At 43.3% G+C, this 22,531-nt stretch overlaps 1 protein-coding gene and 1 long non-coding RNA gene across 7 annotated transcripts in view; one reads left to right on the top strand and one right to left on the bottom strand.

Annotated features, from left to right (window-relative positions):
• Positions 1-365: 365 nt before the first annotated feature.
• Positions 366-12,581, bottom strand: LOC128327890 (uncharacterized). 2 transcript variants are annotated; one of them, XR_008308860.1, is made up of 2 exons: positions 11,399-12,581; positions 366-3,385 (listed from the first exon to the last, which is right to left on the bottom strand). It is a non-coding gene; the product is annotated as an uncharacterized LOC128327890 (long non-coding RNA). The 2 variants fall into 2 exon arrangements; XR_008308862.1 differs by lacking the exon at positions 11,399-12,581 and adding an exon at positions 6,054-6,252.
• The window catches only part of NRDE2 (NRDE-2, necessary for RNA interference, domain containing), a 52,151-nt gene continuing 42,158 nt past the window's right edge, over positions 12,539-22,531 (top strand). For 4 of the 5 annotated variants that reach the window (XR_008308848.1, XR_008308847.1, XM_053257153.1 and 1 more), the window contains exons 1-3: positions 12,539-12,707; positions 18,106-18,214; positions 19,409-19,615. Coding sequence is in view for 3 of the 5 variants with exons in the window: in XM_053257153.1 (XP_053113128.1) it covers positions 12,629-12,707; positions 18,106-18,214; positions 19,409-19,615 (395 nt within the window). In the remaining 2 variants the exon portion in view is untranslated. Of the gene's footprint in view, positions 12,708-18,105; positions 18,215-19,408; positions 19,616-21,122; positions 21,261-22,531 lie in introns of those variants that run through there. The other variant, XM_053257176.1, reaches the window with a different exon arrangement.

A 22,531-nucleotide genomic window follows, 5' to 3' on the forward strand; every position in this document is an offset into this window, starting at 1 on the left:
TCCAATGTGCATTAATATTCCCAGTGCTCCCTCATCACCAGTAGCAAGTGGCTACTAACGTGACCTCAAGAAGTATGCTAGTCCTAGCCCAGGAAGGACCACATGGGCAAATACAAATGTGCCATACTGTGCCAGACATGTGAGATAACCATGGATTCAATGTTAGGATCACATGAGTAGAGGTTGCCCTTCAATGTGGAATGGTAAGGCGGTCTCTTCAGGCATGGACATGAGGAAGGTTGCAGGGATGGCCAGCATTGCCCCAGCATCACAACAGGTGTGCCTACCTACAATCGAGGTAGGTGTGTGTGTATGTTTGTGTGTGAAATATTTAGTTTTGATTCAGGCAGAAAAAAATTATTGGATTTTTAATTATAATTACTGGATTATTATCCCTTCATGAGAAGGGAGGGGTCATTATCAGCAATAATAAGCTATTATTTGTAGAACAATAATGTGAAGCTCTTCAGTATTCTGTTTATTTATTTATCATATACTGCCTAATATGTGTATCTCTGGGGGGCGGGGGGGCGTGCAGAATTTAAAACACAACAAATATAAAACAGAGTAAAAACAGTTAAAATTTCATAAAACAAAAACAATCTCATAAGATGAAAACAAATTAAATAGTTTAACATCAATTTCAGTTATAAGTATGAAGACTTATAATTTATTTATTTGACACATTTATACACTGCCCATTACCAAAGTCTCTAGGTGGTTTACAACAATAAAACAAAACAATTTTAAAAACATATTTTAAAACATATATAAAAATTTAAAGTTAAGACAATAAAATCCAACTAAAACAACTAAAAAGCTTGACCACAGGTGGATTGAAAGAGATTGCTGCTTGTGATATGTACACTCGTCCTACTGCTGACTCCAGTAATAAGGTTTTGCAGGTTTTTGTATGTATTCAAAACAACCTACCTCAGGGATAGGCAGACTTAAGTCTTCTGGGAGCTGCTACTTTTTTGGGGGGGGGGGGCAAAACCTTGGGAATTATCAGAATGAAATAGTGGCATAGGGAAGAAGAGCCAGTCACAACATGGCTTTGTGGGGCTCGGGGTGGTGGGGAGTGGGATGAAGGCGCAGGATGAAGGCGTAGTAAACCCCTCCTGTATTCTATGATGAAAACCACATGGCTCCGTGGTTGCCAGGAGTCAACACTGACTCAACGGCACAATCTTTCATTTTTCCCCCTTTCCAATTTATATCCAGGGGAAGAAACTGGACAGAAGTTCATGGGGACACATCTAGTCCTGCATCCTGTTTCCTGACCCACCAGGGAGAGAAAGTAAAGCAACCCTGAGCACCGGATGGAGAGGTTAAAAATGACACAGCCCTGCTCTCACTCAGCCAGCCAATCAGATTTGCAGTACTGGCCAGAATGGAAGGGAGGGAGAAGCAAGTCCGAATGCCTGGGTGTTTTTTACACAGCAGGCTTTATTGCGGGTTTACTGCAAGTTCAAAGTTGCCCAAAAAACCAATGCAAAAAGTGGATTTTTTTTAAACCCTAGATATAAATTGGAAAGGGAAAAAATGAAAGATTGTGCTGTTGAGTCGGTGTCGACTCCTGGCAACCACGGAGCCATGTGGTTTTCTTGGTAGAATACAGGAGTGGCTTACTGCACCTTCATCCCACGCAGTATGAGATTATGCCTTTGCTGTAGTCACTGAAGTGAGCATCCACCTCCAGCACCTTCTTATATACCGTAGATGCTGCCCGATTTAGGTGACTACAAATATATATTTTTACTAGGCATAGTCTGGGAAGCACACCAGCAGGGATTCAAACTAACAGCCTCTTGCTCCCTAGGCAAGCTGCTTCCCTGCTGCATCACTGCAGCTGATATATAAATCAGGCTACAATCTAATCACAATGAAAAACTTGAATATGTGAGAAGTGTTTCCCCAATAGCTTGCAGGGACTTCGGGGTCAATCAGGCCAATATGTGAACGCACAATCTCCATTCTGGAGGAGAGGAGAGCTAGAGGCCCTGTGTGAAACATGCCCTGGAGGTTTTACACACACAGTTTTTACTTTGAATCTCCTTGGGAATGGAGTGTGCCAGTCCACATATTAGCTGCATTTACCCCAAAGTCCCTGCAGGCTATCAGGGACCAGTACAGACTTGACTCTGTTTTACCCTGAATCAATGCTGCACATGCTGGCCTAGTCCAAAGTATGTCTGGCTTTTTAAAAATCCTCTAGTTTCAGCGGCTTTGGGGAGGAAAAAACAGGACTTCTGTTTGCCCTGCCGCTTCTCCCTTGATGTGTGGAGTGGCCACGACGTTGTTCAAAACTCAATGAAGGAGAGTTTGACAGCTGTGTTTGATATGGTCTGCTCTGAGTATTTGGAATTGCAAGCATGGAGCAGTGGTGGAGGGAGAAAGGGTTTTAGCAGATTGGTTAAATTCTGTGGAGGGAGGGGAAGGGGAGGGAGAAATTCCTGAGTTAAAAGCAAGCACAGACTGCAAAATGTGGGTCTTAACATAGGCTTTAGAAATGCAAAATGGAAGCTATAGCTTGATGTAACTTGAGACCTTTTTGTCTGAGCAGATTCACCTGAAACTTCCCTGCCTCTTAGATGGTCTGGGGTGAAGGGGTGGGGCATGAGGTGATGAAGGCATTCACTCACATAGGCAAGTTCATTATAAAAATCAGCAAAGATTTGGGTCAGATTCTGCAGGCTCAGGTTAAGCATTCTGCTGTTTGATCCGCCTGCTTGGCAACTCGTCCTGCCATTCTTCCATTCTCAGCTGTCAAACTAACAACAACAAAAAAGCTCTCTCGCTCTCCTCCTCTCTGATGTGATTTGTGATTGGTTGGAGGAATAACCCGGAGTAAGCCAGGAGGAACACACAGGAAAAAGATCTGCCAGGGACTGCAGAGAGGAGCCAACCCTATGCGAAATGTCCATTTAATCCCCCAAATTAAACATCTTACAAATCTGTTGCGAAGCAGATGCGCTCTTCACATACCCCGCAGCATGAAGGCATTTGTGACTAACTCCCTAGAGAGCTTCTTCAGATAAGCCAAAGAGCTTCTCATAGCTCTTGAGGTACCTAATGCCTACCCTGACATATCTGAGCATAGGCAACAGTAGGAACAGAATTGTATGTATAGCATGTAAAATGAAGCATGCATCTCTCAAACTTCTTTAAATTCTCTTTTAAAAAACAACAACCAAAACCTCCTCAGAATATTGTCCTGTCTCCAGTCCTGGAATAAAATATGTGTTTGTGTCTTCTGCTGTGTGACCACTCCCTGGTGCTCAATCCCATGTGCTTCTTACATATCTGGGAGTTCATTCTGTACTCAGAAACCTGGATCTGTGCATATCTTCTGCTTGCTGGGTACATGGCGGAAACCCTAGGACTGCATAAAACGGAAAACTAAAATTAGTTTCAGTTGATATAGACTCTGGTGAATAATTTGTGGGTCCCTCTCGTCTCCTCCCCCCACCCAATTTTCAAAAGAACAGAAGAAATTAGCAAGGCTGGTTCTGATTTACCCATTCGTGCTGCATATCCCTAAATATTCAGCTACTCATTGAAATTACTTGGCTCAAGTACTGTAGTTGCACATTATAGTGCAGCTTCAGGAAGATCTTTGGCAGACTTGTACTATGGTTTGACACTTATGTCCCTGAACTGTCTACCATCTTTCTTTGACTATCTCTGCAAACATCTTCTTAAAAACAAACTGTATATATGAAGGTGGGTACAGCTTCCTGGGCAGATGGGGAGGGGATCCTTTGAGGAAAGTCTGTTCCAGTACAGAAGGAAACAGGGCCTTGAATTCTAAATCTTGTGTAGAGTTTTTTATGAGAACAGGACTTGTTTAATGTAAACAACAGGAAGAAACGCAGTTTCTGAACACTATAAAAACCAAGCAGCATAAAGAGTGATTATGATTATTCTTGGGGGCTGTTTCCTATTAACATCCTTTCGAAAGCTCAGTGGGAAAATATTCATAATATGAACATTAAATTTTTTAAAAGCAGCTAAGCAAATGAGCATGATGGTTTTTGCATGCAATGGGTTGCCTCTTCAGTGGATCTCGGGGATTAATTCTTCATATAACCGGGGGAAGCATTCAGTACCACAACAAAGGAAGTGGGCTGTTGTGATTATTGTTAGTGTATCTGGCTTTTAAAAAGAAGTGGGTGCATTTATACAAAGGAGATCTGTCCACAGGAAAAGCCAAGATAGTGAAAAGGAGCATCAGTCTTCAGAAACAGTATACCTGATTTTCAGAAGCTGGGCACCAACAATAGGGTATAGGTTTCAGCTTAATGCCCTCTAGAATAGGAGTTCTCAACTTTGGGTCTCCAGATGTTGTTGGACTACAAATCCCATCAGCCACAGTGGCTGGCTGGGATGATGCAGTTGTAGTCCAACTGATCATCTGAGAGTCCAAGGATAGGAACTCCTGCTCTAGGGCACCTGGCTGTTGCAAACAGAACCAGTATGCACATTTTGAAACATGCTTGACAATGTGTGTTCCCTTTTAAATATTTCAGGAGTTACATACTAGTTTACATCTGAAGCAACTGCATTTCATGCTTTCATTCATTCCATTTATATACCGCCCATACAAAAACGGTTCAGGGTGGTTCACAATCAGAAATAAAACTATTTAAAATGTTAATATAAAACTCATTAAAAAAAAACTATTAATACCATTTAAATATTGTTAAGAGTCAAGCTGAAGAGGTGGGTCTTTATGGCTCTAACCTTTATTTTGTTTACTGTAACTGTGTTTAACATCTGTGCTCTTAACTATCAGTGGTTTAGTACTTCTGTACTGTCAACACAGCCAATGCAGTGGAGAATAAACTATATTTCTGCGATAGTGGCACTTACTAAGTAAGTAAGCTACTACTACTGTTTGAGTGGGAAGCACACATCCTATCTATCTTTAATTTGCAAAATAACTTGTCTTCTGAAATGTATCACTATTCATTCATCCTTTTAATGTTTTAAAAGTATAAAATATGCGTGGTTTATAAATGAAGATACACTACTTATTTCTAAATACACTATGCTTACTTCTAATAGGCTGTAATCCTTCTGTACATTAGCAAGACTCTTCATTAGTTTACGACTGCAGTGTGTATTCCAGTTCACTGCACTGCAGTGGCTCTTTTACTGCATATGTATTGACTTGTCCCAAACCTCTGTCTTATTGATGGTTTAGGAACTGCAGAGAGATTTCTGCTGAGATACGGTATTATATCGAATTCCACTGACTGTCCGGTGTGACAATAAATCATTTCATAAATTCAATACCAATAAAAGATACTTTGGCAGTATAATTTACTGAGGCTGACTTGTTCAGTGTGTCAAAATCCATCATCTTGTTTATAGCTTTATTAGAATTTGGTGGGGCCAAAAGTGAAGTGGTAGTTAATCTCGTACAGTATTTTCATTACATGCTGAAGCACTGAGATGCTCTGGTGGTGAACATAATGCAAGGGAACAGATACCAGAGTTAATTAATCAGTTAATTAATTAATTAATTAATGTGTTTAAAATATTTATACCCCTCCCCTCCAGTGCACTACTGCTTGGGGTGGCTCACAACAATAAGATAGACACAAGATACAATAAAAGTAATAACATTAACCAAATTAAACAAAACAAGTTGTCAGATTAAAAACCACAATAATTATTAGGTTCAAATTAAAGGTTATTTTAAAAGCTAAAAACTGAAAATTATAAAAAGCCTACCAGATATAACCAAAAAAGGAGCATTAAAAAGCCTCCTTAAAAAGGTGTGTTTTAAGATGTTTTTTAAAAACACTGAGGAAGGGAGCATGACGAAGCTCTTCAGGGAGGGCGTTCCAAAGCTGAGGGGCCACAACCAAAAAGGCCTTGTCCCTAGTCCCCACCAACCAGATCTCTGTTAGTGGTGGGATCATGAGCAGGGCCTGAGATGATGAGTGGAGGGCTCTGCCTCTGGCAGATTCATATGGGTGAATGCAGTCCGACAGGTACCCCAGCCCCAAGCCATGTAGCGCTTTAAAGGTCAAGACCAGCACCTTGAATCTAGCCCGGAAGTGGACCGGTAGCCAATGAAGCTGACACAGGATGGGTGTAATACTCGTGAAGTGACTTGCGCACGTGAGCATCCTTGCGGCAGCATTCTGGACCAGCTGAAGCTTCCAAACAGTCTTCAAGAGCAGCCCCACGTAGAGCGCATTGCAGTAGTCCAATCAGGATGTTACCAACGCATGAGTGACTGAGGTCAGGTCTGACTTCTCCAAGTAGGGTTGCAGCTGGCGTACCAGCCATAGTTGGTAAAAGGTGCTTCTGCACCAGGGCCAGATTAAGCTAGTGCAGGGCCTGTAGCATATGTTATAAAGGGGCCATACATTTGAAAAAATGCACATAAATATTAAAACATAAATTATTTACTTGCATGGTAAAGTAATTCAATTTTTTCATTTGCTATATTTTGGAGTATGGGAGACCAAGCCACAAACTCACACTTACTACAACAGTGAACATTTTTATACCATCTTTCAATCAAAATTCTCAAAGTGGTTTACATAGAAAAATAAAGAGTGGATAGATGATTCTCTGTCTCCAAAGGGCTCACACTCTAAAAAGAAAAATGTGGTAGGCACCAGCAACAGTCACTGGACAGATGCTGTGCTGAGCCTTCTCTTAAAAGGCACATTTAGCAGGAAAGAGATATTTATTGGAAGCCGGGCATGCAGGGCCCTCAAAAACGCGGGGCCCACAGCAAATGCTACATTTGCTACTACCTTAATCTGCCATAGTTCTGCACACCGCCGCCACCTGTGCCTCCAAGGACAGTCTTGGGCACCCCCAAGCTGCAGACTTTGTCTTTCAGAGGGAGCGTGACCCCATCCAAAACCAGATTTACCTCATTACTTGGATGGTCAGTTCTACCAACCCAGAGCACTTCCGTCTTGTCTGGATTAAGTTTCAGCTTGTTTCCCCCCATCCAGTCCAGAACAGCCTCCAAGCCCCAGTTCAGAGCATCCACTGGCTCCCTGGCAGAGGGAGAGTGGCACTGGAGGTGAGTGACAGTTAAGAAGCGTTCTCCTTTTATTCATTATTATTTATTTATACACTGGACAGTCAGTGGAATTAGATATAATATAGTATCTCAGCAGAAACCTCCCTGCAGTTCCTAATCAATAGGACAGGTTTGGGGCAAGTCAATTATTCTCTCTCCCTCTCTCTCTCACTCCTCCCTGCTAACTGAGCAAAGAGGCATCTTTTAAAAGTGGTGATTCTCTTTATTTAGCAGCGGGAGAGCAACTGGCCCTATCCAGCTGTTGCTGATGTTTATCTTATGTTTCTTTCTTCGATTGTGAGGCCGTTGCGGACAGGGAGCCATTTTATTTATTTATATCTGTGTAAACTGCTTTGGGAACTTTTGTTGAAAAGCGGTATATAAATACTTTTCATATTTGTATAGCCATGACTCTGCAAGAAACAGATAAAAAAGCTAAGGGACAGAAACAGTTTTTAACATTTTAAGTCCATTTCAAAACACACACTGGCTGACATCCTGACTAATGAGGGCTTTGTGGAAAAAATTGCACTAGTACAAAGCTGTTGGGCTTGCTACTTGTGCTAAGTCTGGAATTTGCATTCCAGACTAGTGTCTTGCTACCACAAGCACACTTGCGCTTGTGCAACAGTTGCACAACCTGCAGCATGCCTCATTTGTTTTAAAGGGAACTTTTGCATAAGAGCACTATAGCACATTTCTGCAAATCTCCATTTTTAGTGCACCTATGCACTCTTCTTGCACTAGCACAGATTTGCTCAATATGCAAACACTTTGTTAGGATGTCAGCGACTGATTGGAATTTCTCATTCACAATTTCTATTTTCAAAATAATCCTTTTTTTTTTGTCACAAAAAACTATTAACTATTTCCTGTTCAGCCATTTATGTAGTACACCCAGTCTCTCTTCTTAACTGATCCAGAAATTACTTTTCCTCACCTGGACTATGAACACATGTGATTTTATTATTATAAAGAATGTCCAAAAGGGGGATGTCTATCTATAAGCTATTTTGCTCTGCTACAAAAGATAGGTAAAAATTCAATTTTCTTTATTTTTTCACAGAATTAAAATTAGAAGAAAGGTCAGATATGACTTATATTAATCTGTACTTCTGGCTTCTGCCAAAATGTTTTCTGGACAAGCTTTTTCAGCCCATTATTGTGCAATATAACTAAGGCATCTGATGGTTTCCCATTAGAACGTTGATATTTCAGTTTTAGTCACACACTGAATTCTAGCTTGGCATTCTGGTAATTTTAGAAAAGCAGCTAAGTATCAGAGGTGCATCTAGGTCATTTTGGAGCTGGGACCTAAAGGCCTTTGGACCTAAAGCCCCCCCCCCCATTAAGCATAATCATGCTCTGCTGGGCGACCACACCTCCCAGGACAGACTAAAGAGAATTTGGGGGGCCCCAGGGGCTGTGGAGAACCTGGACTTCGGCCCCAAAGTCCAGGGGTAAGAGCAGCTCTGGTAACGATGCTTCCATAAACATAACCAGCACCTTTCTTTCAGACCAACACTTTTGAATGGCCTTTTCCTGACAATCCTCTCCAGGCTGCGGTCATCCCTGCTGCTTGTGCACCTTTTTCTTCCACACTTTTCCCTTCCACATAACTTTCTATTAATGTGCTTTGATACAGCACTTTGGGAACATCCAACTTCTTTTGCAATTACCTTTTAAGGCTTTCCCTCCTTATGGAGAGTGTCAATGATGGTTTTCTACACAACTGTCAAGTCAGCAGTCTTTCCCATGATTGTTATTCCTAATGAACCAGACTGAGGGACCATTTAAAGGCTCAGGAACCCTTTGCAGGTGTTATGGATTGATTAGCTGATTGGAGTGGGACACCTGGAGCCTAGACTGTTGAACCTTTTCACAATATTCTAATTTTCTGGGATTGTGGATTTGGGGTTCTCATGAGCTGTACGCCATGATCATCACAATTATAACAAATTAAGGCTTGACTTATCTCGCTTTGCATGTAATGCATCTATCTCATATATCAGTTTCACCTTTTAATTTGCATTACTGAAATTAATGAACTTTTGCACGATATTCTAATTTTTCAAGTTTCACCTGTATTCTATATCCAAGAATGAGGAAGGGATGGGTGTTTGTATTATGCAGGTTTACTTGTTCAGAAAGAGGGTGAGTGTGTCTGTTTTGTGTGGTGTGTAGGGAGGGATGGAGATGACCTGCTAAGATGGAATACTTGAGGCTACACTAGATGTGTTGAGAGAGGAGAGCTGGTCTTATGGTAGCAAGCATGACTTGTTCCCTTAGCTAAGCAGAGTCTGCCCTGGTTGCATTTGAATGGGAGACTACATGTGAGCATTGTAAGATATTCCCTTTAGGGGATGGAGCTGCTCTGGGAAGAGTAGCTAGGTTCCAAGTTTCCTCTCTGGCATCTCCAAGATAGGGCTGAGAGAGACTCCTGCCTGTAACCTTAGAGAAATGCTGCCAGTCTGTGTAGACAATAATGAGCTAGATGAACCAATGGTCTGACTCGGTATATGGCAGCTTTCTATGTTCCTATGAGATATATATTTCTTAGTTCAAGACAACTGGAGGAGGGGTTCAGATTGGGGCAGTGGTGCTAAATGAGGGGCCTTAATTCCTCTTTTCGTGCACTGTTTTCTCCAAACTAAATTGCCCGTGAAACTGCTATTTGTCCTGGGGGGGGGGAGCATAATGGCACCCAGAGGTGCACCTAGGTAATTTTGGAGCCGGGACCTAAATGCCTTTGGAGCCGCCACCCCCCCCGCAAGTTAAGCATCAAACCCTTACACACACATGGTGACACACACAGTATTTTTAACATGTGGATTCTTGAGGGCACAAACAGCAACTGAACTTACAAGAATATAAAATGGGTATATTTATGCAAATATGCATTAACAGAAACATTTCCCGGTGCAGTGCGGGCCAGTGGCACTGCATGACCACACCACCCGGAACAGATTAAAGAGGATTTGGGGGCCCCCAGGGCGTGTGTAGGACCTGGACTTTGGCCCAGAAGTCCAGGGGTAAGAGCACCTCTGCCAGCACCCTAACATATCTGCATGGTTTTTTGATTGGGGCAAATAGAAGTCTTGGGGGAGGATTTAGATGAGGTAGAGGGTCAAACAACCTGGTTCCTAGAGCTGAACTGGAGGTCCCCACAGCTGCTTCAAACAAATAAAAAGAATTGTGTGGGGCATGCATCACAGGTCTTCTAGCATCTTGTCACATTTGACACCGAAACAGTGTGGATGCTTGCACTAAAATTTGAAATTGGTCTCAGGAATTTTTTTCAAATGCAAATATTATTATTTATTATTATTTTACATTTATATCCCGCTCTTCAACCAAGGAGCCCAGAGCGGTGTACTATATACTTGAGTTTCTCTTTTACAAGAACCCTGTAAAGTAGGTTGGGCTGAGAGAGAAGTGACTGGCCCAGAGTCACCCAGCTAGTTTCATGGCTGAATGGGGATTTGAATTCGGGTCTTCCCAGTCCTAGTCCAGCACTCTAACCACTACACCACTGGAGTCATATCTGTATGTCTGGATGCCTAATATATCTGGAATATGGACTTTAATACTTTTTAAATTGTTCTACTATATGAATAAAGAATTTGTATTGATCTACTTTGTATGCATACATTTGAAATACACCCAGCTGACCTGTAAATCAACCTGTGGACTCATTTCATGTCTAACTTTAAACATAAGCCATTACAAAGTAGCCTGAAAAATCTTTTGTCATGTAGGTGTTCTGAAGAGCTATTGAGAGCTCTCTCTAGATTCACAGTAATGTTATCCATGACCACACGCACAATGAGTACTTTGTCTGCATTACATGTTTCTGTCACAAAAGTATCCCTGCATTTCATTGGAATAGGTCTAATGTACTGCAGAATAAAGTTTTAGTGTAATTGAAAATGTACCGATAGCACGCAGAGCAAATAAATCACTAGGATTATTAATTCAAAGTACTGTAAAGTAATTTGTTGAGTACTGTAACAGCTAGTGTAAAAACATATTAGCAGTGGTTTAAAAAAATGAAAAGAGAACTATAATGTATTCTTTCAGCTGCCTACAGGAAATGTTTTTGCATCCCCACGAGATGTAATTCAGGATATTTGTTTTATTAAAAGACTGGTTAAACCACTAATTTTTATAACATATATTAAGTAAAAATGTATAATACATTAAGTAGTTCAGTAAATAAGTAGAAATGAGAAAAATTTCACTCAGTGTGTCTCCCAGTTTTTTCAATAGTAGACAGAGTACTTTACTGAACAATTACAAAACTCAAAGGCAAAAATGTGTATTAATTAATGGTGTTACCTGAGTTGCCCCACTTTCCCAGACAGCAATGGAAAGTTTCAGGGCTTTGTAGGATGCTTTGGATTCAAGTTTCTCTTGGAAGGAGAGTTAATGCAGATTTTTGGGATTTTTGGTTTATATACACAAATATACAAGTTGGTGGAAGTGAGAAATAGCAGAACATCTCTAAATTTTGGGGATGCGACTTGACAGTTTGGGGTCCATTCTGGGTTGTTTCAGGCGATTGCACAATTCCAGTCCATTTTTGGCACTGAAGGGGTTCATAAAAATGCAAGATTGGAAATATTTTAGTGCTGCAATTCTTTTCCCCCGTGCCGGCAGCCCATTCCACTGTTTTTGGGATGCAGCTTGACAGTTTGGGTGCCATTCTAGGCTGTTTCAGGCCTTTGTGCCATTCTGGTCCATTTTTGGCACTAAATTGGTTCATAAAAATGCAAGATTGGAAATATTTCAGTGCCACAATATTCTTCTCCACTGTCTGCAACCCATTCCACTATTTTGGGAATTAACTTGGGCTAGTAGGGGGTTGTTCAATTTTGGGGACAGAAGACGTTCATAAAAATGCAAGATTGGAAATAGTGTTGCAATACCCTTATCCCGTGCCTGCAGCCCATTCCACTATTTTGGGGATGCATTGCAGCTTGGCAGTTTGGGTGCCATTCTGGGCTATTTCAGGCAGTTGTGCCATTCCGGTCCATTTTGGGCACTAAAAGGGGACTCAGTGCAAGATTGGAAATATTTCAGTGCTCAAATATTGTTCTCCAGTGTCTCTAACACATCCCTCTGGTTTGGGGATCCAGTTCGATTGTTAAGGGGTTGTTCTGCCCCGTTCCAGCTTTCACCCAGACAGACCCCAAGGTTCTGCTGCTGTTTCCTTATTTCTGAGCTTTTTTATTTGATGATTTACTTTTGTAGCGTAAGGCACCCTGGAAAACTGTACTTGAAGGGCGATATGCAGATCTATTAACAAATAAATACCATATAGGTCTCTCCCCTAAAAGCTGCTTCTTTCCTATAACGTTCAACATGAGCCTAGACTGAGCAATACAATCTCTGCTCTTTGGCGTCGCGCAGCCGACGCCATTTTGGGACAAAATGCGGACGAAACTACATTTCCCAACATGCCCGGGGAGGCGTCAGCGCCATCTTGTTTCTCCCGACGCGGTTTCTTCGGTGGGATCACGGAAGCAAGTGGCGGTTCCTGGATTCTCCTTTGAGTTGACTGACGTGATGGCTCTTTTCCCTGCTTTTGCGGACGCGGCTAAGCTCGGGGAGACGCCAGCGAGCGAGAGTGAGGGCTCAAAAAGAGGTAATGAACTCTGCCGCTCCCCTGTCTATCTCAATGGGCTAGTCCTGCAGTTTGGATCTGGAAGCTCCTCCCTGTCCTTGATCCGCTCCCTGCTTTTCCTTGCATGCTCGCTTATTCCGTGCAGCTACTACCAACCCCCAGGAAGGTACAGGGTTATACCTTTGCCTTTCCCAGGTAGCTATTTGCATAGGTCAAGATATATGCACAAGCCTCATTGCTGGAAGCAGTGTGAATTGCCAGCTCCCTTGCTTTGATGCTGAGCTCACACAGGGATGAGAGAGAGAAATTTAAAGTGGCTATTAGGGAGCAACCTTCATAGAGATTCGTCAGACAGACACAGCCCTTCCCAAGGGTTGCCTTCTCCCCCGCCCCCTCCCGTTGCATTCTCCGTGCAGAGTGAGTGCTGCTTATCCAACCGAGGCATGAAGAGCCCTGCAGGATCAGACCAAAGGTCCATCTGCTCCAGCATCTTTCTCCCCATTGTGAATAACTGGGCACCTCTGGAAGATTACAAACTTGAGTTTGAAAGCAGTTCTCCTAAGTTCTTTGTTTTCCCCATAGCAAATGGTATTTTAGTGGTAGCAGCATACTGCCTCTGAACATGGAGGTTTGATATTATTAATACTGTATATCATCAGCTTAGCCTTTGCACAGGAAAAATAAATAAATCTCAGAGCCGTTTTCACAGCAAAAGAAGAGAAAATGGTTCTCTGCCAGAAGGGGACTCACAATCTTAAAAGAAAGTTACACAAGGAAGGGCCTGATAGCTGCTTAGACCTCTTCTCCATCTAAGCTGATTCGCATCTTTTGACAGTGAATTTTGTTCTAAGGGATCTTGATACGACAGTAAGGAAAGCACTGGACATTAACCACATTGATTGTGACTCAAGCAATTTTTGTTGTCTTGCTAGAATGGATCCCACATTTGTACATGGCACATGCTCTTAGTAAACATCTTAGAGATGACAAAAACTTGTTTGGAAAGGTTAAGTTTCTGGCTTGCAGGGGAAAAGAACCCATAAAAAGGCAACTTACCCTTACAGAGTGGAACCATTGTTGTGTATGGCTGACTACATCCTTGCCATGGACTCCTAGTAAACCCCTAGCAATCTGTACTGAAACACCAACATGTGGATGATTGTATAGTTGCCTTTCCCCAAAAAGGATATACAAAAGGATGTTCTTTGATTTAAAAGCAGAGGAAACTCTACTGCTTAGACTGTGTCCAGGTGCAACTTCCTGCATCGATGCTGACTGCCAGCCCTGAAACAGACGATAAAATCGTAGGCTTTTAGAGTTGGAAGAACCTTCTGTTCAGTACAGGAAACTGCTATAGCATCTGACAGATGGCAGTCCAGCCCCTGTTTGAGTGAAGGAGAGCCTACCACTGCATGAGATGGGCTGTTCCGCTGTTGAACAGCTCATATGGTTAGGAAATTCTCCTAATGTCTAGCCTAAATCTGCTTCCTTGTAATACAGTATCTGGATACAGTGGCTGTGCAAAGTTCTGTGGGGTTTTGAACAACAGTCTCTGGTTTATTCCTGACTCTGCCTCCTGTACAAACCTGTTAATCTCGTTTGGACCAGAGGGGATCAGCCCCAAGGTGGGTATGATGCACCCCTAATAGGGTTTGCTGATGTTCAGTGGGAGGAGTGGAGTATGTCTGACATGTATCTCGCTCCCCACAGTGTTTCAGTCTTTTGAAACATAGAGCCACTTAATAATGTTCTAGAATGCACAGCAAAGGGACTCTCTTGAGCAAGGTTTCTTAACCTTAGGCCGCCAGATGTTGTTGGACTACAACTCCCAGAATCCCCAGACATGGCCTTTGTGGCTGGGGATTCTGGGAGTTGTAGTCCAACAACATCTGGGGGTCCAAGGTTAAGAAACCCTGCTCTTGAGGTTTTCTGCTTTCCACTTCTTTTTCCTTGGTGGAACAATCAAGTAACATGTGTTTTGTATCATTGCCCTGTGAACTGATTTCATATTTTATACCAGTAGTTGGTGCAACTCCTTACCAGTGTTCCCGCTAACAGGGATTCCCAGATGTTGACTACAACTCCCATAATCCCCAGCCAAAGTCCACTGCAGGTGGGGATGCTGGGACTTGGAGTCAAAAACGTTTGGAAATCTCTGTTAGTGGGAACAGAGCTCCTCACTGTAATAGGTGTAAATTCCCATACAATGTTTTCAAGTCACCTGATACAGTTCCATCTCTGAAGCTCAGCAAGGTTTGGCCTGGTCAGTACTTTGGCAGGAAATCGCCTGGCAACTCCAAATATTATTGAGCCTCTTGGAAAAGGGCAGTGCAAATCTAACAAGACAAATATTTAAAGATTAAAACTACTACTCTGGAAATAAACCTTGCGTGTTTGAGTTCGCAAATAAGCAAAACTCGTCAGCACTTCCAGGTTTGTGAAAGCCTCTTGATATAATGATTGCAATAACAGATTTTGGCATTTAATGTGAACATAAATTGTGTGTGTGCCATCATAACCTGTGATCTCATCCAATTTGACAAACAAGGCAGCACAAAATGGGCTTTTGGGTGCACAGGGGAGTAGGGAGCTTGCTGGTGACCAAGGGACAGGCTTCTGGCGGCGGCATCCCTGCTGCCCATGCATGTGCTGACCTTGATCTCTGCATTGACATATGCCTGTTGTCAGATGCCTGGTGATGCAGGGGTGTGGTCAGCAACAGAAAGGGAGGCATATGTGTTGCATCACTCACTCCCAGTCTGTGAGCACTTCGTTTGTGGGCTGGGTATGGGAAGAGGCAAAGGGGGTGCCATGGCAGCCCCTGGACCTTGGTGGCCCAGGGACATTTGTTCCCCACCCCCCTTGATATTATGGGCTGTCAAGCTGCAGCACCAGTGCGCTAAGCAGTAGGGGTTTTTGATGTTCCATTTTTGGTTTCTCACTTTACTATTATTCAAAGGGAAATTCTGCAGAATACCCCAGTTCTAATATTTTGACTCTGGCTGTGTTCACACATAATGGCAGCAGCAAGTAAGAATGGAAGAACCCTCCAAATTCCACCGGGTTGCATGCTCCAGCTGCCATTTCTGTGTCATCAGAACCTGGAAATGATGAGTGGAGAGCATTGGGTACCTACCTCAGCCCAGCATTTGCTCCACATTTGGAACCAGCATTTGAAGTTGACTTGACAATGCCAGGCTGAGGTGGGTACCTAGCATTCTCCAACCAATGTTTCTGGGTTTGGATGCAACAGAAATGGTGGCACGAGCAGGAACCTGTGCCTGGCGGGAACCGGCAGCTCTTCTGTATGTACTTGCTGCCAATATATAACAGAGGTGAACCCACCTCTGAAAGCCAGTTATTAGATTCTGTCAGCCACCCATGCACAACACAGAGCTCTAATCTTGAAGCAGTGTTCTGTCTCATTTTTTCCCCCATCTGTGTGCGGAATGAGTTTTGTTCTGGGCGGCAGTATCAAGGCAGTGTGTGTGCGTGTGCATTCAGAATGGGGCCTTCCTGATTCAACCTGAGCTGGATCTAAAATGAACTGAGCAGACATCAGAAAATGTGTGAGCGTGTGCACATGCGCACGACTTAGAGGGAACAGTGGTCTGAAGTGATGCAAACTACCAGCCCAGATCCAAATGGCTAGTCAGCACTCCGCAGTAGAACATCATTGTTGATAAACTTGGAAAACTGAGCTGATTTGAATTATACCGGTAAGTACTACTAAGTATAACTCAAACCAGCTCAGTTTTCCTCATTTATCAACTCTGATGTTCTACTGCGCAATGCTGACTAATTGTGCAAATACCAGAGACTCCATAGTACCTCTGTGGAGTTTGATATTATGTATTTGTACTATCTGTTAATAAAAAAACTGCGCTTTTATTCAGTGTTGTTTTTGTGTTTTTCGGTCAAAGACCATAATAAAGTATTTATTCATTCATATACTAGGAAGACCAAGCATACTTCTCATCATTTAATAATATATGTTCTGTTCTTCATGAGATAGCTGCATGCTGTTTTTCCATTTATCCTCTGAAGAAAACCACTGCCTCTTCCAAACTAGGTTTTCTTAGAAAATTGTCAGTCCTGTCCTTTGGTAACTCTGAAACACAGCCTGCATTTTCAGAAGGCACAACTGTCTTTGCTACAGTGAAAGTCAAAAGGACAATGCACCGGGCTGCTCCTGATGATTCTGACACATCTCGTAAACCTTCAGAGGACTTTGCAATGAGATGCACAGATATTAAATGTTTTTTCAGATTGTAACATATAGTTCTTCATGCTTTTCATATATCCAAAGATATATGGAAATTAACTTATTTCTTAAGGATTTTTATGTATTGGACACTTGGCAGGGAAAGAGAAGGACTAGATTCAATTAAAAAGGCTAGATAAGCATAAATTATATTCCTTATTTTGAGGGGGACGGGTAGTTGCATGAGGGCTCTGCAGCCCTCATGGTTTTGTGGTAACAAGTATGACTTGTCCCCTTAGCTAAGCAGGGTCTGCCCTGGTTGAATTTGAATGGGAGACAAGACGTGTGAGCACTGTAAAATATTCCCCTCAGGGGATGGAGCTGCTCTGGGAAGAGCATCCGAGGTTCCAAGTTTCTTCCCTGACAGCATCTCCAAGACAGGGCTGAGAGAGATTCCTGCCTGCAACCCTGGAGAAGCCGCTGCCAGTCTGTGTAGACAATACTGAGCTAGATGGACCAATGGTCTGACTCAGTATATGGCAGTTTTCTATGTTCCTGTGTTCCCTCAAAGTGCAAGTGCTTCATTAGGATGTCAGACACAGATTTCAACAGCACTTACCTCCAGGTAAATGTGTGTGGGATTGCAACTTACAACTATTAAGGACTGAATTAGAAGTTGTGCTAAATGCAGAAAATGGCAGCTGTACCCCCAGTTCCTTTGTACTGTAAGATGCAGTTCCTGACATACTTGACATGATGCCATCACATCCCCAACTTCACATTACTGGCCTCTTATAGGAGCAGGTGGGGAAGACCACAGTGTGATGACATGACGTTGTATATTACAGGAAGAAGTGGGAAAATTGGACATAGAGTTGCTGGTTTTGGTGAAAAAACTGTGTTTGGGGTCCTATCTTGTTCCCACCTTTGCTGTTTGTATAGCATAGTCAAAATGGGCTTAGCACCATTCTTATAGACATTTGGTTTTACTGCTAGATGGGAGGTTTCTCACTTCTGAATATTGCACAATATGTGACGGCTTATGTATTTGCCTCGTGAAACTTTCAAGGACTATAATACATGATTATTATTGATGTCCCAGTCACATTTTTTGTAAGCTTTGTCATCTGCTGACAAGATAAATCCCTGGCTTTAAACACTGGGATTAAAATATATATATATTATTATTGATCTATCTTTCTTCTGTCTCTGCAGAACTGAGCTGGCTTGCCAACCCAAGCTTCTGCAATGAAGATGCACTGAGGCTACACCAGCATACTTTAGAGGTCACAGACCTTGTTTTGGAGAAATCCACACTCCAAAGGTAATGTGTTCTTTGGTACAGCATCTTTGCTTGCAGTGTACAAAAAGGCAAGCAGTAGCTCAGGCAAGCAGTTGCTCAGCACAACTTCGGGCCTTTCTGCAGATATTGGACTGCAGCTACTATCAGCCCTGACTATTGGCCAGTGTGGCTGGGAATATTGGGAGCTGTAGTCCAAAAACGATTGGAGGACCAAAGTTGTACAGCCCTTGCAGCTGAATTCTATGCATATGTACTTATGGCGCTTACTCCCAGGTAAATAATATGTAGGATTACAGCTTTAGTTGCTTATAAAAAAGGAAAGATTGTGCCGTCGAGTCAGCGTTGACTCCTGGCTACCACAGAGCCATGTGGTTTTCTTGGTAGAATACAGGAGTGGTTTACCATTGCCTGCCTTCCGTGTAGTATGAGATGATGCCTTTGCCGTTGTCACTGAAGTGAGCATCCACCTCCAGCACCTTCCTATAACACTGCTGCCCAATATAGGTGACTACAATTATATATTTACTAGGCACAATCTGGGAAGCACACTGGCGGGGATTTGAACTAACAGCCTCTTACTCCCTAGGCAAGCTGCTTCCCCGCTGTGCCACCGCTGGAACTAAATCCAGCATTATTCATATTCATAAAATTATAATTATATATTTCCCCCTCTTTATAGATACAGAAATGCCTCAGATGAGGAGGAACCATATAGCCATTTTTCTTTAATTTTGAATCTACTTGAATTTTTTTCAGAAACATCATGACTTATGGGGTGATTGGGGTTTTTTCTGTTTTGCCAGCTCATCTGGTAGCAATTTGGAGGTGAGCCTTTCCTGTAGTTGCCCCCAGGTTGTGGAATGCGCTCTCTGTTAGAATAAGAGCTGCACCATCTCTGATGGCCTTTAGAAAAACCGTGAAGACATACCTGTTCAGCCAGGCTTTTAGTTGCATTTTAGTTACTTTTAAGTTATTTTTAACTGTTTCATTTTAAATGTTTGGATATTTTCACGGTTGTGAACTGTCTTGAGACACTGGTTACAGGCAGAATGCAAATATGTTAAATGAATAAATAAATAATTTTATCCTTTTAAAAAGATGGTTTTCTAGCATTCCCTGCCAGGTCTTCCTGTTACCCCATTGTTTTAAGAATTGGATTGTGAATATTATCCATAGTACAGTTTTTGTTCTTAGTTTCTGTATGTTTGTTAACAGAACAACCTTCAAATCGGAGCCATCAGGAGAAACTGACGCCAGTGAAAGTTTCCAAAAATCAGCTAAGAAAAGAAAGAAGAAGAAAAAACAGCGACATCATAAAAAAGAAAAGAGAACTAGAAGGGATCAGAGCAGCAGTGGATCAGACTCTGACCCCGAGGATGTGAAAGGTGATGGAAATAATGGCAGCAAAGGAGCAGAACTGAAGTATGTAAGGAGGATTATTCTATTTATATTTATTTATCATCCTCTCTAATAAAACGCTTGGTGTCCGTTCGTGGACGGACACCAAGCGTGCGTTCGTGCCTGGCCTGTGCTGGGCATGCGCGAAGCGCATGCCCAGAACAGAGCCAGGGAGACACGACCGCCAGCACCCAGCGGCCATCTTGGGTGGCCAGAAGCGGCCGCCCCGAAGAAGCCGGGTAAGCGGCGGCGGGGGACACTGGCTGAGGCGGCGGCGAAGCCGCCGCCTCAGTCAGAGGACGCGGCGCAGCCAAGGCAGCAGTGGAGCCATGGCCACGGCCTGGCCGCACTGCCAAAGCTGGGCGGGGGGAGGAGGCGGCGGGGGAAGCTGGCCGAGGTGGTGGCAGAGCCGCCGCCGAGGCCTGGCGCCGCCGAAGCCGGGCGGCTTGGGGCCCTTGCCTGGCTGGGGAGACCGGCCGCGGCATAGAGGCTGGCGACGGCGCCGCCACAGCCGAAAACCGCCCTCCCGCCCTCCCAGCTGCCCGACATCCCCTTCCCCGCACCCCCCCAAAGGAATAAGGGCCGCTGCAGCCGAAAACCGCCCTCCCGCCCTCCCAGCTGCCCGAGCCCTCCTCACCCGAGTCAGCTCGCAAGAGCCGGGCTGAGTGAAAGCATGTTTTCCAAAGGTAAAGAGAGGAGCTCGCGAACAGAGCTCTTCTCTGTGCTAAGCCTCTTCCTGAACTGGTGCTTGGGTGGCGACACCAGTTTGGGAAGAGGCTTAGCACAGAGAAGAGCTCTGTTCGCGAGCTCCTCTCTTTACCTTTGGAAAACATGCTTTTACTCAGCCCGGCTCTTGCGGGCTGACTCGGGTGAGGAGGGCTCGGGCAGCTGGGAGGGCGGGAGGGCAGTTTTCGGCTGCGGCGGCCCTTATTCCTTTTTGGGGGGGGTGCGGGGAAGGGGAAGTCGGGCAGCTGGGAGGGCGGGAGGGCGAATTTGGGCCCCTTCCCTTCCTAGCGCCCGTTATTCAACGGGCTAAAATTTACTTGTATTCTTATAATGCCTGATATGTACATCTCTAGGCGGTGTACAAAATTTAAAATATTTAAAAGTCAACACAGATTAAAATGCATGACACAATAAGAACAGCATAAATCAGTTATTAAAACAAATTATTAAAATTAATAACAAAAATTATTATTACAATAAAATAAATTATTAAAATTTTAGCACTTTCCAACGAGTGAAAGAACAGGCCCTTGCCCCAAGGTGCTTTCAAACTGGATGTTAATACAAGGGAGACAACAGAGGAAAGCGGGGTGGGGGAGGAATGTAGGGATAAATAGAGAAGTATAAAATAACTTTCATTAATGAACTTTGTATTGTTCTTGACAATCTCTTAATTGCTTGTACTTTCTTAACAGTGTTTGCCAGGGCGGTTAAAAGATGTGCGTGTAGGTTGATGAGAAGCAGTGATGTGCACTGGGATGTGTTAAAAGAGTTGTCCTCTCTCTTCTCTTCCATGTGCTTTCAGCAAGGGAGCCTGGAGGGAGCAAAAGAGTGAGGTTTCCCTGTTGAAAGTATCCCCTTGAGTCTGAGGTGAGGTGAAAGAAGAGCAGTGGTTGTAGGGGCTAGGAATAGTACAGTTGAGGAGCATGTGCTTAGTGACAAGGTAAATGTGTGACGTAAATGTGACAACTTCCGTGTCTTACTCCTATTTATCATTAAACTTCTTATACCGCCTGTCATTAAAACAATCTCTTGAGCACATGAATATTTGAATAAGTTATTCTTGAGCTTACAGACTTTGACCCATGCTTAAGAGTCCCCCTTTGCTCATTTGAGCAAAATAGAAGGTAGTTTTAAATAGTCGTCATAGTGTTTATTGTTTTGAGTGTGTTGCATGTGTTGCTTGGTTAGAGCTTTGGATGGAGATGTTGGGGTGGGCTTTTAAAGGGCAGGTTCTAATACAGTCAGCACTCCAAATTTGGTGTTTGGAGACAATGGTAATGCCTCCCTTAGGCAGTCCAAAATGTGGGGCCTGAGTCATCTTGCTTTTGGAATGGGATATTACTATAGGAGATGGCAGGATAGCAACTATTTGAGTCTTTGGACCAGGATTCCCCACTCAAGACTGGAGGACTGGGAGTGACAGACAGCCTTAGGGACATGAAGGCAGTATTCCCTCTAACAGGGATTCCCAGATGTTGTTGACTACAACTCCCATAAACCCAAGCAAAGGCCGTTGCAGCTGGGGATGCTGGGAGTTGTAGTCAACAATATGTGGGAATCCCTGTTAGAGGGAGCATTGCATGAGGGCCCAAGCTGCAGCCTGCAGTGCTAGGACCGCGTTGTATATCAGTTAAGCTTTGTTGTTTAGTTAACTGATGTTACTGGCTCCAGACTGTTTTGCAAGCCTGAAATAAATTTGTGCCTTGTTGAACGCCTTTTGGCCTGTCTCCGGCCTGCCTCAGCAAACCCTTGTCAAATTGTTCAAAATAGTAAATGGGCGAGGGAGCAAGCAGAAGTGACGACTTCAAGAAACACCTATAATTTTGCTTCTCTCTGCACAATAACTCATCAAAATTCTTTGATTCATTTAGGCATGAATTTAGAATGTCATTGTTCAGTCAAGGTTTTGGATATTCATCAAGATACGGTGCCCTTCATCTTTCCCCCATTCTTGCATACTTGGAATAAGCTCCAGCAAAATTGTTGGGATTAACCTTCCAAAATGCATTGCCTGACATCTAGATCAATGCTGCATGAGTGCAAACATGTTGCGCGAGCTATTTCCACTAACTCGGGAGCTTGTCTTCCAGACTAGTATTGCACTGGGGCAACAAGGTGTGTTCATTCCTCTTGCTGTGAAACCTCTTCCTCATTCTGTATATGTTTTAGGGAATGGCGTAATGCTATCCGTGCTGCACAAGCACAGTGCTT

The sequence above is a fragment of the Hemicordylus capensis genome, chromosome 1 (genome assembly GCF_027244095.1).
Source record: "Hemicordylus capensis ecotype Gifberg chromosome 1, rHemCap1.1.pri, whole genome shotgun sequence".
In the NCBI taxonomy this organism is placed as follows: Eukaryota; Metazoa; Chordata; class Lepidosauria; order Squamata; family Cordylidae; genus Hemicordylus; species Hemicordylus capensis.